The sequence below is a fragment of the Sardina pilchardus genome, chromosome 6 (assembly GCF_963854185.1).
Source record: "Sardina pilchardus chromosome 6, fSarPil1.1, whole genome shotgun sequence".
Taxonomy (NCBI): domain Eukaryota; kingdom Metazoa; phylum Chordata; class Actinopteri; order Clupeiformes; family Clupeidae; genus Sardina; species Sardina pilchardus.
Window position 1 is genome coordinate 34,173,859 of NC_084999.1, and position 19,335 is coordinate 34,193,193.

Consider the following 19,335-nt stretch of genomic DNA (forward strand, 5'->3'; position numbering starts at 1 on the left):
TATTAACATTGTATTATTCATGCCATCCATTTATCATATTACACTATGTGTGTTAATGAAAATAATGCATTTTATAACAAAATGTTTAAGCATATGGATTCAAACTCATGAATTAGTTGTTTCATCTGTAACCACATGCAGTTACAGAGACAAGAAAATTTTTAAGTGTTCAATTTAAGTAATGGCTTGTCACATGACAAAAAATCTATACTTCAGACATTGCCATTTGCAGTGTGCACGGCACAATAAAATCTGTGTCAATGGTGCCGTTCACAATTCAGAATAGTTGTGTGCTGTGATGCATTCTATAGCAGAAGAAAATGATCCCCAGTCACAACATGACAACTGATCAAACATAGACCCTTAAAACTTTATTGTCTAAAGATTAATAGTTCCATAGCAAATATAACAATATTCCATGGATTCTATCTTTCTTTATTGGCAGTGATAGGGACTTAAAGTGAAATTAGCTATACAGTAGCAACACTTTCAGCAATTTGTAAAGAAGGTAAGGTAAAGAAATAAGGTAAAAACATGAAGTAAAAATGCTTTGTTTTGCCTGTAGGGACCCTCCCACAATAGCATAGAAATATAGTTACATTTTGAGCCTAGTCATGGCTAGCCATTGACTTTACATGACAATGTTGAGCTGGCCCTCAAGGCTATGCTATTTCCTTGCAAATGCATGTTGTGATTTTATTCAAAACTACTTTGATTAACGTAATTTTGGTCCATAACAAACATTTGCACTCATTATCATCCAAAAATAGACCCTAAGTTGTTCATTGAAGAATATCATGACATAATATATCTTTACACGCAGGTCTGAAATACAGCTCTGGAAAAAAATAAGAGGCCACTGCACATTTTCTGATCTGCCTGCAGTGGAGTGACAAGAGTATAGTATAGTAGTAGTAGTAGTAGTATAGTATATTCAAAATTAAGAGATCACTGCCAATTTCAATATGACCATCAACCATTTGATTGTCACTCAGCAACCGCTAGTCTGGCTATCACCATAAGCTCAATCTTTTACTGTAAGATTGAACATTAGTCTGGAGAGTCTGCTTTATTTCTACTGCACAAGAGGCATGATCAATGGGCATAGTTCAAATGACTCTGTATGCTTGGATAGTCCTTCACCCAATCAGACCAATGATCCGTGTGCGTCTTTTGGATAAGTTTGTGATTAGACCCGAAGGTTGTGTGGACAGGAAGCAGGGGAGATAGATGTGCAGGTTTCCAGCCTGAGCTGACGGGCGAAATCCAAACTCGCCCAGCAGGCAGAGTTCACCCACCCTAAGTGTAGGATGACATCAGAAAAAAATGTGCAGTGGTCTCTTCATCTCTTACAGAGCTGTCCTGTAACAGGTACACCATAGGCCCGTCAGAAAGGCATACCTTGATAACATTACAAATCAATTTTAAACTGTCGATGTAGCTCTACTCTAAGTTCAATATCACGCATGATAGTAGTCTGACAAGAGTCCATATTGAGGGGGTACCAGAGAGAAGTAGGAAGACATTATCAAATGTCATAGCATTTCTCTTAGCCATGGCTCCATGGACATTAGATGCATCACCTCCATAAAGTAATATGCTTGCTTTAATAATGCTTTCTTTAGCACTGAAAAGCCTCTTTACCTTCTCACTCCAGTTATTATAGATAACAGTGGCACACTGTTAGCCAGAGCTTTTGACGTTTGACCTCCTGCAGTCATTTACCTCCATTCAAAATCACTGATAGCTTTGTGTTGTGCTGTAACAGCCCAATCTAAGCCTCTCTCAGATAAAGACCCTTATTGAGTGACTGACAAAGAGTTCAACTCAGATTGCTCAGGGTAGGCAGAGTGTAAATGCACTCCTTGGCACATTTCAGTCTATGGTGGAGCGATACATTCTGCTTGCAACTCAAAGCCCATATCATTTTAAGTGGTTGCGAATGAACTGGAGAATTAACAGGCAAATTTGCTTTGCAAACCAAATTTAAAACAAAATGATGTGAAAGCACCTCATGACCAAACACTGGGAGACCTATGAAAAGAAGTGCCTACTGCTTCTATGGACATGTGATGTGTGATGTAAAATATTTTTCACTTTTTTCACAATTTAAAGTTTTGTCTTTTGTCTAAAGTAAAATAATTCCCACAACCAACATTTTCAAGGAAATAAATATAGTTTCAAATCAAATGAGGCACATTTAAATGGGTATGGTTATTATTACTACAAAAAAGTACCAGTGGCACATCCCAACCAGCGTAAGAAAATAAGGAAACTCAAGAGGTTATGACCCTGAATGTGAATATCTGAGAGCCGCTTGGTAAGGAGTTGGTGTGTGAGGCTGGTGTATGTGTGTGTGATGGAGCGGCGGGGGTGTGTGTGTGTGTGTGTGTGTGTGTGGAGGGGGGGGGGCTGCTTGTGAGGCCGACCTCTGTCACCCCCCCTTGCTGGGTGACAGGACCGAAGGTGTCATGCTTAATGAGATTACCCAGCAGGCCTCAGGCCTCCCTCAGCACTTCCCCAAAGAGGCTACTCCTCACCACCTCACAGGAAGGCCACTGAGCACAAACATCCTGTCCATCTCAACGGGTCTTCCGCACCTACTCAGAGACACCACTCTTATAACCCAACGTCTGTTGCACAGGTTGTCTCTTTCAACCATCTCACAAGCAGAGGAAAACCCCTCTTTACCCCACCACCACCACCACCTACCCCCAACATCAGAGGGCAAGTATCATTGGCTAAGGTTTCTCGTGAAGCTACTCTCTTTCTCTCTATCAAACGAGTGGCTTCTGTATGCCAGTCAGAGGGTTCACTCTGCAAGGTCTTATCGTCAGCCTGGTTTCTCTCTCTCGCACCGCGCAAATGAAAAAGACTAGGCGTAAAATGGAAGGTATTTATTAACAAGCCATTAGGGCCATTTTAATAAGCATCCCACCCTGCGGGGCTTGAGCAGTGGATTACAGCACACGGGTTTCGCTGACATGAGAAAGGAAGTCTCCCGCAGGGCGTGTGAAGGCCGCCGGGAGCCACACAATGGCAGCGCTGCCTCTCTCCCAGCCTGCACTGGGCCTGCCGGAGTGGGGGCTACACAATGGGATAAAGAGGCATGAATGTTCCAGCCAGGCAGGAGATAATGCAGTTGCCTGTGACTGAGCATGAATGGGGGCTACAGGGCCGGAGAGAGGAGCCACTGGCACAAAGAGGAGATCATAAAGGAGATTCCTTGGGTCAGTAAAGCATTTCATTCACCTCACTTTTCCCTCCAAACTGCACCCTCTCTCTCTCTCCCTCTCTCTCTCTCTTTCTCTTTCTCTCTCTCCCTCTCTCTCCCTCTCTCTCTCCGTCTCTCTCTCTCTCTCTCTCTCTCTCTCTCTCTCTCGCTCTCTCTCTTCACCTATCCTTCTCATTCTCCAAACTTTAAGTTCTGTTTTGTGGTGCTTACAGGTAGATTGTCCATCTGAGACTGAACACAGGAAGGCTTTAGAAGAGTATGATGAGATCAGTTTATCCAAACGGACATTTTAAAATAGAAGCAGCAGGTGGAATGTTCAGGAAATCAGGTGCAATCATATTGGGGGACAAGAAAAGATATGTGTACCACACAAAAATGAGCGGTTGGCAAATGAGCGAGGATCCAGTTTAACAACACAAGCGCTAAGTTGGGTTGAGGAAGGGCAATGGATTAAGGGGCCTAAGAGGAGAAAGGAGGGAACAGGTGACGTACGTTTCTAATGGGGTGATGAGGGGAGGGAGCCTGGCACAATTGTGCTGCTTTACAACAGCTTCAACTGTTAGTCCCTCAATTGGCATCTGGACACTGAAAACATGGATAGACATCAGTGTGATCTTTACGCCATATAATATTATTCTGTATAGAGATGGCAATGATAAATGAATCAATTAAATAAATTCATTTTACTACGAAACTCAGTCGTACAACACACACACATACAGACACACACACACCATGGGATGGGCAATAATATATAAAAATGGTTTTCAAACATATACAATACCCTAATTTTAAATGTATCAAAATAAACTACAAAGTGCAGTAGCCATGCCATGCATCAACATTTTTTTTTTTTTTCAATGAAGCGAGAAATCACTTTCAACCACTTCCAAACCTTCCATGTATAAGCTTTTTAAATCTCAAACATTTAGTTTAGTAAAACTCCAGTAAGGCTACCTAGCTTTTTAAATCTCAAACATTTTGTTCAGTAAAACTCCAGTAAGGCTACCTAGAGAATACATCACATCAGAAATTCCAAAGCAGTTAAAAAATTCTACCAAAACCATGCAAACTTCTATGGGGGTGAGTGGGTTATTTGGGATTGAGTGAGTGTGAGGATGTGAGAGAGGGAGTGTAATGAATGTGTGTGTGTGTGTGTGTGTGTGTGTGTGTGTGTGTGTGTGTGTGTGTGTGTGTGTGTGTGTGTGTGTGTGTGTGTGTGTCTGTGTGTGTCTTTGTGTGTGTGTGTGTGTGTGTGTGCCCTTTGGCCTGAATCGCAGAGGTCTCTTTAGCTTGATGCGTTTGAGGACAGCCAACATTTTTAAAAGACAGACTGCCATTTAGACGCCGTTGATTGGGCCTGTTGATCAGTCCAGTTCCTGTTCCAAAGACACCCAGTCCCACCCAAGCCAGGCAGACCATGCACATACGACATCGCAACTCACACTACACCTTTCAATCGGATGGCAATTGATGCACTCACAGTGTAGGCCTGCGTTCGACAGCTCACACTGGAAAACAGCTGACAAAAAATTCTGACACAGGTTACCAAATATCCAATCGGATCGGAACGGGATCTGAAACATTGATTTTTACATGCATCCTGAGCACGCTCAAACTACATTGTATATCGGATGGACCGGATTCAAAATGTTGTTGTATCCGTCTGATACTGGCTCAAAGCGGGGCAAAATCATCATCAGTGTCTGCTCGGCAAGTCAGCACCAATCAGAGGCTACACACATCATTTTGCGGTTATGATGTCATTACATAGATGTCTCAGTCTCTCTAAATAAAATACTAAAATACACACCAATAAAATATTTTGATGTAAAATACAAAGCCATTTTCTTCAACCTAATATAATACAAGTTATTAAATACTATTTTGCATTTGAAATACACATTACATACATGTATCAGAAATATTGCCCATCCCTGCACACACACACACACACACACACACACAGAGAGAGAGACAGAGAGAGAGAGAAACAGAGAGAGTGAGAGGGAGTATGTAGACACTACATGAAAACACACAAACACACCTTTGACTTTGCCTCCAGCCTCTTTAATCTACATAAAGACAGCGATGTAGAACTGCTTACTTTTGTCACTAAACATTACAGAGAAAGCTAATTAACCCCTCCACTCTGTCCCAGTACAAGAGATAATTCTATTTTATTACAAAAAGGTCACAAGGGAAATTAACTCTTCAGCCAGCACATAAAGAAACTGCTCCCCCACCCAGAATAACAAATATACACTGATTGCATTCAAACAGAAGAGTCCCAGTTGGTCCGATGAGTGACCTTTCTCCTTGCCAGGCAGGCAATCAGATGCAAACACTAGCTACAACATGGCACCTCCGCTCTGACAGTGCTGTATGGTAACCGTAATGCACACAGGCGTCAGCGAGCTGGATCCTCCAGGATATTTATTTGAAGAAACGAGTAGCACGCCAAAACTGAAGGAGAGAATGGAGATTTGATTCATGAATCAAAAACACCAGATTGCCCCAGGAAGTGGTTGGCTGAATACACAAAAAGCCTGTTGTTGTTGTTGTTGTTGTTGTTAACTTTTTCACAAAGCTTTTTATATTTACAAAACCCTATGACCACATGAAAATGCATTTTCATTTTCATGCATATTTTTTTTTGGTTCATAGAAATGATAGTTCATTTTAAATCATTATCTTTGATTGCATTTATGTCCTTCATGTAACCGACAGAAGCAGAGAGCAGAGAGATTTGCTCAAACTTAACCACAGTGTGACAATAACACCCTGAACTATTGCACGTTTCAATCAATGGAACCTGAGGTAAATAAAAAGCAGAGGGAAGATTCACAGACATCGATCCTGGCACAACACATGGCCTGCTGACAATCTATGGTTTGTGCCAGTAATGTCTGCAGTCATCCTCAAAATCAATGAAACTCATCCTTTCAATAGCATCCAATTATTAGCACAAAGTAAAGGTAGCCTTTTCCAATAAATCAGAAGTGTTCATTGAGAACAGACACAGACAAGATAAATGCTAATTGAAATGCAAATAATGCTCCATACAGCACTAAAACAATCTCCAATGAAGGCAGTCTGTTAGGAATCAGATAGAAGCTCACTGGAAACGGAGATAGTGAGTGTATCTTTATGGATGTGAGCGGGTAAGGAGGAGTAACAGAGAGAAAATAATGGGGGAAAGAGTGAAGGAGTAAATAAAGTCAGCTTCTAAGCATACAACAAATATGGTGCACATGTATGTAAGGAAATCAAACATCTTTGATTGAGAGGTAAATGAAACTGCAGAAAAAGCTTTGCCCATACCAACACATAGCAAGTAATACTCATTACCAAGACAAGACTCCTAAAGATCAACACCATACCAACACATAGCAAGTAATACTCATTACCAACACAAGACTCCTACAGATCAACACCATACCAACACATAGCAAGTAATACTCATTACCAAGACAAGTCTCCTACAGATCAACACCATACCAACACATAGCAAGTAATACTCATTACCAAGACAAGACTCCTAAAGATCAACACCATACCAACACATAGCAAGTAATACTCATTACCAAGACAAGTCTCCTACAGATCAACACCATACCAACACATAGCAAGTAATACTCATTACCAAGACAAGTCTCCTACAGATCAACACCATACCAACACATAGCAAGTAATACTCATTACCAAGACAAGACTCCTAAAGATCAACACCATACCAACACATAGCAAGTAATACTCATTAGCAACACAAGACTCCTACAGATCAACACCATACCAACACATAGCAAGTAATACTCATTACCAAGACAAGACTCCTAAAGATCAACACCATACCAACACATAGCAAGTAATACTCATTACCAAGACAAGTCTCCTACAGATCAACACCATACCAACACATAGCAAGTAATACTCATTACCAAGACAAGACTCCTACAGATCCCATACCAACACATAGCAAGTAATACTCATTACCAACACAAGACTCCTACAGATCAACACCATACCAACACATAGCAAGTAATACTCATTACCAACACAAGACTCCTAAAGATCAACACCATACCAACACATAGCAAGTAATACTCATTACCAAGACAAGACTCCTACAGATCCCATACCAACACATAGCAAGTAATACTCATTACCAAGACAAGTCTCCTACAGATCAACACCATACCAACACATAGCAAGTAATACTCATTACCAACACAAGACTCCTACAGATCAACACCATACCAACACATAGCAAGTAATACTCATTACCAACACAAGACTCCTAAAGATCAACACCATACCAACACATAGCAAGTAATACTCATTACCAAGACAAGACTCCTACAGATCCCATACCAACACATAGCAAGTAATACTCATTACCAAGACAAGACTCCTACAGATCAACACCATACCAACACATAGCAAGTAATACTCATTACCAAGACAAGACTCCTACAGATCCCAGTCAGCAGGTCCCACACTGGCCGCTCTGCATCTCACACAAGAGTTTCATTTCAGAGAGAGGGCACACAAAGAGACATACATCCCTTACTTTCTCCAAAGAGCTCAACAGTCCATACATACATGTAATACTGTCACGTGTCAGTAGACCCAGAACACTTGAACATGGGAAGGGGTGTATTGTGGGGACACATTAAGCCTTTACAGTTGCAAAGGCTATGGATCAACTGAAGTATACATCACTGATGAGCTCACCAGTGTATTTAAATATGAATTGGTGATAAATACTTTGAATGAAATAGCATGCCCTCTTGCAATCCTCAGGACCACATGAAACTTCAATTAGTTATAATTTTATTCATAATTAACGCTTGACTGGTGCATTTATCTTATATTGTCATTACATGACAGGCAGTGCAGTGTGTGTGTGTGTGTGTGTGTGTGTGTGTGTGTGTCTGTGGATGTGGGTGGGTGTTCATCATCACCATTTACTGTTTTACTGATTACTGTTTTAATATATGGGCCTTCTGAACCATTCATAGATCAAGTCTCTAACAAAGCACATCCCCAGTATCACATTGATAGGGTTGGGCCAGTCAGCCTGGAAGATATGCAATATCCTTCAAGCAGAGACCAAGGAAGGGGAGGTTATCTATTTAAATGTACTAGTGCCTGAAATAGCCACACATCCTATGTCTACTCCATGTTGGTGGAGACCTGGGTAGCATCATTGGGGGCCAACACAGGTCTCGGCTACACAGCATGAAATTAATTCTTCTTCAGAGACAGTTACTCTATGCTGAGCAGGTCATGCTTAAAACACAAGGATGAGGACTGATGCCATTGTCTCCCTTCAGCTGTCTGCAAGGAGACGCAAATCAATGGGCCCATCGAGTATAAACTCAAAGATTCAAAATGGCATTATCCTATATCCAAATACTATCAGTATAGGGGTCTACACACACAAATACACACATGCACACAAACACACACACACACACACACACACACATTCAAAACCTTCATACTTCAACAAGGCCAGTGGTGCCTGCCTCGGTGGTGTCTTACTGAGGTGAACATCAGATTAAACAATTAGTGTCAATTAGCCACAGTCAAATCTCCAGGCAAACAATTGGTCTCTAGTGCCCTGCTTCATTACGGTCAACTTTCAGCTCCTTATCAGTCACCCGGGCGGCCATGATTCATGCCTGACTCTCCGCTGTCCCCCAGGCACCATCAATTACCCGCCATAAACAAACGCTGATGATGAGCTCCTCCTGGAGCTGCACAGTGGTGCCACAGATTTAGGCTACTCACCGCAACCCAATACATGAGTCCCCTCTGTGCTCAGAACAGCCCTCTGGCCAGTGCCACAGATTTAGGCTACTCACTGCAACCCAATACATGAGTCCCCTCTGTGCTCAGAACAGCATTCTGGCCAGTGTTTGACAACAAGGTTACAGACATGAAGGCATAAGAAATTAGATAAGTTAAGGTACTGTGTCTCAGAGATGGACTGGGACTAGATATCGGCCCTGGCATATTTGACAACGTACATTTACAATGTTCAACTAATAACAGCACCAAGACATGACTGTATGTGTAAAGAGTTAAATGACCCACTGTAGATTGTGGTAGACCTCATTATGACAACCACACTAGCAAATCAAGCAAATCTAGCGGATCGAGCAAATTTTGTTTTCTCTTCAGTGAATTTCTGTCAATGACTCCCGGGACACTGAAAGAACGGGCTGCACGAAACTTGGTGGGCATGTAGCCCCACAAGAATGACACAGAACCATTGTCACTCAACGCACCAAGCCCCCCGAAAAGAACAGTAGGCTGAACACAGTTTTCTGTGGGGCAACAAATAAGTGAAAACACTTTTCTGTCAATGTCAGCCAAGTCATATATATATATAGAAGCCATATATATCTATGAGCCAAGTATATTTACAGTAAGTACAAGTGGCAAATATAGGCTAGATAAACGTCAACTGTGATGTATACTCAGTATAAGCAAAGTATACTTTAGTATGACTCAATTAATCTGTTCAGTACACACAAGAGGTAAACTATACGTACAGAATACTTAAAATAAGTAACAGTATAACACACTTCCATAAACTTGTTTTTGGAAAGGGTTTCCATGGACCTTCTCCAATTGCTCCGTTTTGCCAAAGAGTATAGAAAGCTCTTTGATCAGTCCTGGTTTTCAGAACTTTTTACATGCAAGAATTGTGGAGCCCACTTTGCTCTTGAGAACCTTCATGGGAACCTCAGCTGTCTCTGAACTGCGCAGACTGTTTAGATAGGCTTGGCTTTGGTTTCGTATTGTCAGCTGAGAGATCCTATAGGTGAATGCCTTTCCAAACCATATCTGATCAAAATGGGGAAACTCCTGAGCTAAATTTCAACTGTCAATATGATATTTATTTTTTTTTATTTTTTTTTTGATGAATCTGCACAAATGCCTAAAACCCTTCTTTTCACTTTTTCATTACATTTTATCCCATATAGATTGATAAGAGAATAAAATGGATTTGTGAACATGAAACGTGAGAAGGTGAATGGTTCTGAATACTCTGAATGCATTGTGAACATGCCGGCAACATGAATAATGGAAGGTATACAGTAAGTATGAAGGGCAGTGGAATGACTCCAGTGTTGTACAGTATGCATGAATATGACACTGAACCCTGACTACAGCAGCGCTATCGTCCTCCCTCCCTGCTGACTGGAAGCTGACGCTAGAGAGAGAGAAGCATCCGTTAGAGCACCTCCAGCTGCACATCAGGGCCGAGCCATGCTGAGATGACCACTTCAACACCTGCGTCAGGTCATATGCACAAGCACAAGTGTTACGTGCATGCACACTAACCCCAATCAAGTGCAGAGACGCATGCACATACAGGAGCAAACATTCACACATACACATTTAGTACACACATGCAGGCACGCCCACACCAAGATGACATGTTAAATGACTCTGGTGATGTATAGCTTAATGAAGCCCTTGTGTTGATCACACTGCACATTAATCAGCAGCCCACAAGTAGATTTGCTTATTTTCTCAATGCTTCCATGATAAACTGCAATTTCATTTAACCTTGGACAGCAACTTTAATAGCTTCCACAGGACAACTGTCAATACAGCCCTGAGTATACAGTGATTAAATTGCAGGGTGAGAAGACTTTCCCAGCTTCCTTGCCTTTAGCCCGTCCCCCCACCCCATCATGTCCTCCTCCCACACACACACACGCACACACACACACATGCACACACACACACCACCACCGCCGCCACACATATGCCATTTGTACGACTCACTACCCACAAAAGAAAACTGTGATGCACAAAACCCGACAAACAGAAGGTGCCATAACGAAGAAACATAATACAAATAGTCATCTGTAAGTGTAAGGATTTCTAGAAAGTGTTATTGGGTTATCTAAGCACTATATAGGATGCTGCTACTTTACAGGATTTCTTGTAGCCCTGCATTGATAGGACTACTTTTAACAAAAAAAGATCCAGTCTGCAACACTACAATCTCTATCCTCAAACGTAATTTAGCTAAGCTTTCTATGTTGTCTGTGAAAGGCCCAGTATTTTCTTGTGCAAAATGTCAGGTTGCTAATAAAAGAAGTAATATTCATATTTGTTCATGTTTATGACTCAATTGAGAAAAATACCTATTTTAATGAATAATGAAATCACTACTGGATAAAACAACTGACAAATGGTTGGGAATGCAACACTGACATTCCTATATAGTCCTATAAAAATGCAACATTCAAAAGTCAACAATTAATACTGAAAGTAAAACTTAATAATAAAACATTACAGGTAAAAATAACAATGGCAAATCATGTGTGGTGTTCACTGGTCTTTAATTAAGTAAATGTAATCAGATGAATAGTGTGCCTGCAATGGCCAAAGAATGTAAAATACAGATTGCAGTATCACTATACCTGTTCGTCAGAACCCTTACAATTCTGTTTCCACTGCTCTGCCAACTGCCCCACTCTTCTCAACCCCAAAGTTAAACACAGCAATATTTAAAAAGTAATGCATGACATTTCGAATAGTAATGTCTGTTAAGCACAAACACTATATTCAAAATGTTGATTCCTATTTCCCTCTTAAAATAATGAGGGCATTTTGGTACAGCGGTGCATCTGTAAACATAAACATCTACATAAAACTACATTACAACAAAGTCTACAGCAGACTGCTAGTCACTGGACTTACACATATTTGCTTGTTAGGACTACCTAAAGTAAGGAATTAAGGAAAACAAAACAAAAATGATTTGACAAATATTTCTAACATATTCTAGAGGAAGAAATAAAACAGTCTGTGTATCATACATTTGGGAGGGGACATTTGAAACGGAGAGAAACGCTGGAGAGAGGAGAGACGGCCCCATTCACTAGCATGCCAAAGAGGCTCCCACCCAGCCTGACAATGCCCCTGAAGCAGCTGGCTGATCGATCTCCCACAAAAGCTCAGAGGTTAGGCTAGTCAAAAGACTGTTAACTAGGCATTTTATCTCTCAGACATTTATATCATTCTTTCTGCTCCAGTGATCTCCTTCAGCCCAGGCCTGCTGCACACCTGTGCCCCCCTCCCACACAGCCCTGTGTCCACTCTGACCTGCATCCAGCGCACAGGAGCCCTGCATCTACTGACCCAATGCCTCATCTCACGGGCTGCCCCATCACTCAGGAAATGGATCATGTTTGACATGTGCATTTTATGCATCAGTGAAGAAACACAAGTGATTTGGATTGTACATCCCACTGACCATACTGCAGTTAAAGTAATAACCAACAATTAAGTGAAGAGGCATCTTGGGTAATGGTTGATGGTCTCCTGATACACCAAGTGATATGTAAACATCAATATGACCAAAACACTTGTTAAAACGAGCAATGGTGGTGACTCATTTATTTAATACGATGCAATCCTTTCTATGTATAATGCATGTATGTATGTCTATAACAACATTTAAATTAAATTTAAGACATCATACCACACAATATAGAGAAACCTGATAAACTTAAATATTCGGCATCTGTTTTTCTCTGTTAGGCCGTATAGCTTGTAAGGCCTATAAACTTGGCTGGACTAATACCACTGCCTTTGTTTCATCATACAACCATTACATGAATGAGATTTGTGTCTGTAACCATTATGTTGTCTATACAGGCCCTTAGATACAGCACTTAGCTACCAGGGATACAACACCTAACTACAACACCAACCTTCCACTGATACAATCAAGATGAATGGCTGGGGGAACTAACTGAAGCATGTTTGGTCATGGATTCCACACCAACACATCTCCTGATGCTTTCCAAGGATGTTTAAACATTACCCCTTTGGGACCATACTGTATCACAACTTCAAAACTCCCTGTCCCTGAACCTGACATCACAAACAAAGTTGTTTTGTGCCACAACTTTACTGTAGCAAAACTTTAAATAAACTGACACACTGTATCTCTCTATACGCCTATTTCATTCATACACTGAAAACAATGGTAAGATCACCATAGCAGCAGGTATATTTAACACTTACCTAAAAATGAAAATGAAATGAGTGAAAAAGGAATTATTCAATCAAAACCACAACTGGAAGTAGGATGGATAAATGAGCATCTATTTTATACGTTGCAGCGTTGATCTAAATATGTATGTTAGTATGCACTAAAATCTGGGTCGCTATTTGCTATTGATATAGATACATTTATGCTTGTGAAACATGGGTTTTCCATGTGTTGATTTGTGTGTGTGTGTGTGTGTTTGTGTGTGATTGAGTGAGTGAGTGAGAGAGAGTGAGAGAGAGAGTGAGAGAGAGAGAGAGAGCTGGCAGTGGTAGGACCCTCTCTGAGGCTCACCCAGCCGGAGAGAGGCTTCCTGCACATCCTTTGTCACACCATTTGGACCCTTGTGTCTGTGGATGCTCTCCTCCGGACACACTTGGCAGCTCATGAAGCAGACGGACATCTGCTCTATAGCACAGGCCTCCTGCTCCACCAACTCCACGTCCACCTGACTCTTACCATGGGACAACCTTGCTGCTCTGCGCCTCTCATCCAGCACAAGAGCAAAGTGCTTAGTTCACTTGTGATGTCGGCAGCACTAAATAGGCCTCAGAGTCAAATGCTTATCTTGTATTTAAAGACCTCTCATTTCCAAGTCAATTCAGTATGTTTGACATGTTCTAATTAAATGAAAAACATTAAAACCCCAATGTCCAGGACAGGACCACAGCAAAGGGTGTAAGAAAGTAATGTTTTCTCGATCTCTAATTCGTCTTCAAACGCACTAATTGTGATTAATGTAAGCTGCACTGGCCATTCCTGTAAGCAACTGTACGCCTACACAAGTGTAGTCCTAGACAAATGGACGCAAGCAAATGGTGTTAGAGCGATATATAAAATATCCTACCTTTATCCAAAACATGTTTTTCGGTCGAAACAATGGCCGATATGTTATTTTTAATTGAATTGTATAGAGGTTGGTAGTTCAAAAGACGATGTAGACGATATAAGGAATAGTTTTGATTGTGGTAATATGACAATACGCCACGGGAGAGAAAAGGGAAGTCCTGGGGTGTGTGAGCAACATCACTTTAAATGTTGGGTAGGCCTGCGTAACGCCCTTCGAACCGCGAGTACATATCCACTTCAAATAGCTCTCTCAGCTCAAATCTTGCATTTTACCAGGGCCTCGTCATTGAAAATAAGCATCGACAAGTAAACAGAAATATTTATCTTTAGCTTACCCTATTATGTAATCATACCACTTAATTCGCAAACCACTCAGTAAATTCATGGTAGGTTTTCAACGATTACAAGTGGGCTATCCTGTTGCATTAGCCGCTTAAAGCGAGTGGCTACATGGAAAACACTTGTTCGCGGAAGAGAGCCTCAAACCTCTTGTAGCTGTGTCAGATGCTGATAGCTCGTGCAGGCTAATGATTAGATCAGCAGCGGCCCGCGGCGCCTCGCGTAATTAAACCGAATTCCCTTGGTAACATTCATCTTCCGCGCGCTCCGGCTGTACCGGCGCACCATCTCGAGGAGATAGCAGGGTCAGGGAGCTTGACCAGGGACAGTGCCTGCAGAGATTAAGACTAACGGTAAGTACTGCCCATTTTGTTTAATTTGCTTTATCAAAACATTTTTGCAAATGACAATTTACTGGAAATGTTATGTTCTTTGGACATGTAGACTAGACTCTACGAGATACAAATTGTAGCCTATTTCTGACAGCCTGCGCGTATTTTATATTTTCCAAGTTTACAGGATCATGCATCCAGGTCTATTTATTTACAGTTCATTCGATCTAAATTATGTAAAATGGGTTATACATACATTTTGAGGGGGGCAAAAAGTACATGATAAGACTAAGGTTAAAAGTTTGTAGATTTCTAACACAGGTTAGAAGGTTACGTATTAACCTATACCATCTTTTTTTCTGATCGACAAAGATCCTGGGTCGTTATTAATTTAGTCGCACTGTTTGTTCTTTCCGTTTCACTAACGGAAATTTCTTTAGCATACTGATCCTTCACACATTTTCATTCGCAAATCACTTGCAAGTGTTGGATAAACATCCTTTGCCCAATATGCCTGTAGGCTCTTAACGAATATATGTCCTCATCGAAGTAATAAATAAATTATTTCAAACTATGTGTATCATGCGATATAATTAAGGTGTCATGGTTAAGCACATTATGTTATGATCATGGCACTTCAATCAACTTTTCGCAGCCAGAAATTGCTACCCTGTGTCACCAGCTCCAGTCAATGAGAATGCTATCAAACAAATACAATTTAGCCTGACCAAACCACATATTTCATTACGTTTAAAATTCGAAAGAAAATGCTGGCAATACACGATGTCTGCAAATATGAGGTGCTTGAGAGAAGATTTCCGGCGCGCACACAGAAACACGCACACATATCTGTTATTCCATCTGAAGAGAACATTATAGCAACACAGAGAGCAGCTCATGCGCTGGTTCTTATTTCGTGGATTGTTTCATTTCTCAAGACAGGGCTGTCTGGGACTTGGTGAAACCCATCCACAAATACACGTGATTATTAAGTTATAGTTATAGACCTTATAGTCATAGTTTTGCCTTCGCTATGGAGTTTCATGTCTCCAAAATTCCAACAAGTTGGTAACACGAATAGTTCGATAATTTACTGAGCTGGTGTTGTGATGAGCCCTTAGAGTAGTGGCCTGTAATTTTGTATGTTTAAGATATGACGGACATACTCCAATTAAGTTGATAGAGCAGCAGAGGCATCACACTATGGCCGGACTTGTATTTTTGTATTTTTCCCAGTCGCGTTTAAGTGATTGTGGTTAGAATGGAAGTTTGCTTCCTGTCAAAGAAGAAAACTCCAAGAGTATTCACATTCAGTCTGATTTACCTTCCTGCGCTCTTTCTATCCCATGGAAGGGGGAGGCAGGGAGGAGACCAGCTTGCGAGCTCCACTGATGACCTTACGTTGCGGCCAGTTTGCGCTTCCGAAGTCTTGATTGGTCCTCAATGTGGCAGACGTACTTCAAAGTCGGGAGGAGGAGCGCCGGTGTCTGTGATTGGTTGCCTGTGTAGCAGCGGTTCTTCAAAGCCAGAGAGGACCTACAATTGTGCTGAAATGGGCGGATCTCATCATTGTATTGCATACCTCTTAAAAAAACACTGCTCTGATTGATAAATATAAAAAGATCCTCTGCGGAGGGCAGTTTTTGTGATGGCAACTTCACTTCTAGGGGTGAGTCTAAGGAGTTTCTTGCTGGGTTTAATTAGTTCCTTTATTGTCCACCCGGGGGATTAAAATTACCCTGGGGAGTGTAAGGGAGAGGGGCAGTTGGTGGATTATGTTTTAAGGTAGAGGGTCAAGAGAACGCAAACCGAAATACACATTAGTCCAACAACGCACTAAAAAGTTTCCGTCGAACTATTTGGGGCGAAAACAAACTCAGGTTTTCCTTTAACTTCTCCACATTGACTTTTGCGTGTTGCATCTGTTGATACTTTACATTTAATTTGCATTCGATCTGCAGGTAGGAATCGCCATGCATTATACCAGTTACAAGCTATTACGCGTTTACCAGTTGATCGTGTAAATGAAAAGTTTCTTACAATTCTGAATTTCCTGAGACTAATAGTATTTCATGCTTCCCTTTTAGGAGGAGCCGAGATTAGGATCGACTCCCTTAGCCATGTTGGCTGCAACGTGTAACAAGATTGGAACTCCAAGCCCGTCGCCCTCTTCGATATCAGATAACTCTGCTGCTTTTGGAAAAGGTTTTCATCCGTGGAAAAGAGCTTCTGCGAGTAGCTGCAGTTTGGGCTCAGGCTTATCCACGTTTGGGGTGACCCGCGGTGGGTCAGGACTCTCGGACTCATTCGGAAGCAACAGTTCCAGTGGATCCAGCGCTTTTTCGTTAACACCTGGAACCTCCACCAATGCACACTTTGGAAACGACTACTCTGTTTTTCAGGCATCGGTTTCAAACAGTTCGCAGGAGGGAGGGCACCAGCCGGTGTTTATTTCCAAAGTACATACTTCAGTGGACAGTCTGCAAGGTATCTATCCGAGAATGAGTGTAACACATCCGTATGAGTCTTGGTTCAAGTCATCCCACCCTGGTATTCCGACTGGAGACGTGGGCACCACGGGTGCATCTGCATGGTGGGATGTCGGAGCAGGATGGATTGATGTCCAGAATCCAAACGGAACCACCCTACAGTCTTCCTTGCATTCGGGGGGACTTCAGACCTCATTGCATTCGCCTCTGGGGGGCTACAATTCGGACTACTCCAGTTTAAGTCATTCAGCTTTCAGTACAAGTGCATCTCCTCATTTGTTGACCACTAGTCAGCATCTGATGGACGGCTTCAAACCAGTCCTTTCATCCTACCCCGACTCAAACCCATCTCCCCATGGTGCAGGTGGCACCATGCTGGCGGGGGGGCCAGCGGCATCACTGGCGGGGTCGCCGCGTTCCTCAGCGCGACGTTACTCAGGCAGAGCCACCTGCGATTGCCCTAACTGTCAGGAGGCAGAGAGACTGGGACCTGCAGGTGCGAGTCTGCGGCGCAAAGGACTTCACAGCTGTCATATCCCAGGCTGCGGGAAAGTATATGGTAAAACGTCTCACCTGAAGGCTCATTTACGCTGGCATACAGGGGAGAGGCCGTTTGTTTGTAACTGGCTGTTTTGTGGAAAGAGGTTCACGAGGTCAGATGAACTTCAGAGACACCTGCGCACACACACCGGCGAGAAACGCTTTGCTTGCCCCGTCTGCAACAAGCGCTTCATGCGGAGCGACCATCTCAGTAAACACGTCAAAACTCATAGTGCAGGAGGCTCCGTGGGATCAGGATCAGGTGGCAGCGGGGGCAAGCGGGGAAGTGACACCGACAGCGAACACAGCACCCCTGGTAGTCCTCCCTGTCATTCTCCCGACCTGCTGCCACCTCCTGATTCCACTCAAACAGCAGGCATAAATGGTCTAAGTAACTCTTTGGACTGAGTTAGATTTTACGTAGCCTAGGCCTTCTCTTTGGTGGCATATGGACATTGCATTTTCCGTAAACTATTTGGATGCACTCTGTTAAGTAAATTGATCCGGTCCGATCTCATTTGATTGGGTTTATGAGGAAAGGACTACGAATCACACTTGTATCGACGACAAAGACAACGGGCACTATATGCCCTTAAAGTATACCTTATAAAGACTTAAATGACTTTAAAGTAAAAAAAATACAGGCACAAATTAACATTACATTAGCCTAATGTAGGCTATGCCTGCATTTGAACGCACAGTGGTTACATGCAGGGCAAGTGTGTTTCTGTTACTCTGCTCTGATATTAAATGAAGAGTCAAAATACTAATAATCTGTAAGTCATTATGGCCTGCAGTGGCCTGCCGAGTTAATGAGAACATGTTTTCTTAAATCCAAACTGTGGCACTTTATACTGGAACCCTGCGTGACGTACGTGTGCCTTTTCATGGGCAATTTGTAAGAACTTGTATGTTGTGTTTTGTAGTTTTCATTTCGTCATCTACTCTCTTTTGTTTAGTATTTGAGAGACAAAAAATATATATCACAAATTGGTCTTTATTCTACCAGAGAGCCTGATCAAGTTTGTATGAGATATATTGCAGTGTATATAATGCAATAGCTTAGCAAGTTATTACATGCAGGTATATGTGACATATTTGTCCAGGAAACCCTTTTGTATATTACAATTTTAGATGTAAATTTATTCTAGTAAATATCTAAAACTCTGTCGGAGTGAAATTTGCTTTTGTTTTTCATCCGTGATTACCATATTTGCCTACACGTCAGCTGGAGTTGTAATATTTATCGAAGAGGCAGGCTCGTTTTCTGATGTGTGTCAGAGACGCACTTTGAATTTATTTGGTATACTTTAGAAATAAAAATGTTTAGTGATTCATGGCGTTTATTTAAGCATGTACATATTTGTAAAGTGAGCATTAATTCCATTGATACATTCCTAGATTGGGGCTCAAAACCAGCCGTTCAATAAAGTGAGAATGGACTCAAAATCTGAACTC

The 19,335-nt window shown here is 41.8% G+C and overlaps 1 protein-coding gene across 1 annotated transcript; it reads left to right on the forward strand.

The window, feature by feature from the left end:
- Positions 1–16,941: 16,941 nt before the first annotated feature.
- On the forward strand, positions 16,942–18,880 carry sp8b (sp8 transcription factor b). The gene has a single exon (XM_062537856.1). The coding sequence runs from the start codon at positions 16,969–16,971 to the stop codon at positions 18,283–18,285; it is 1,317 nt and encodes a 438-aa protein (XP_062393840.1). The 5' UTR covers positions 16,942–16,968; the 3' UTR covers positions 18,286–18,880.
- The last annotated feature ends 455 nt before the right edge of the window (positions 18,881–19,335 follow it).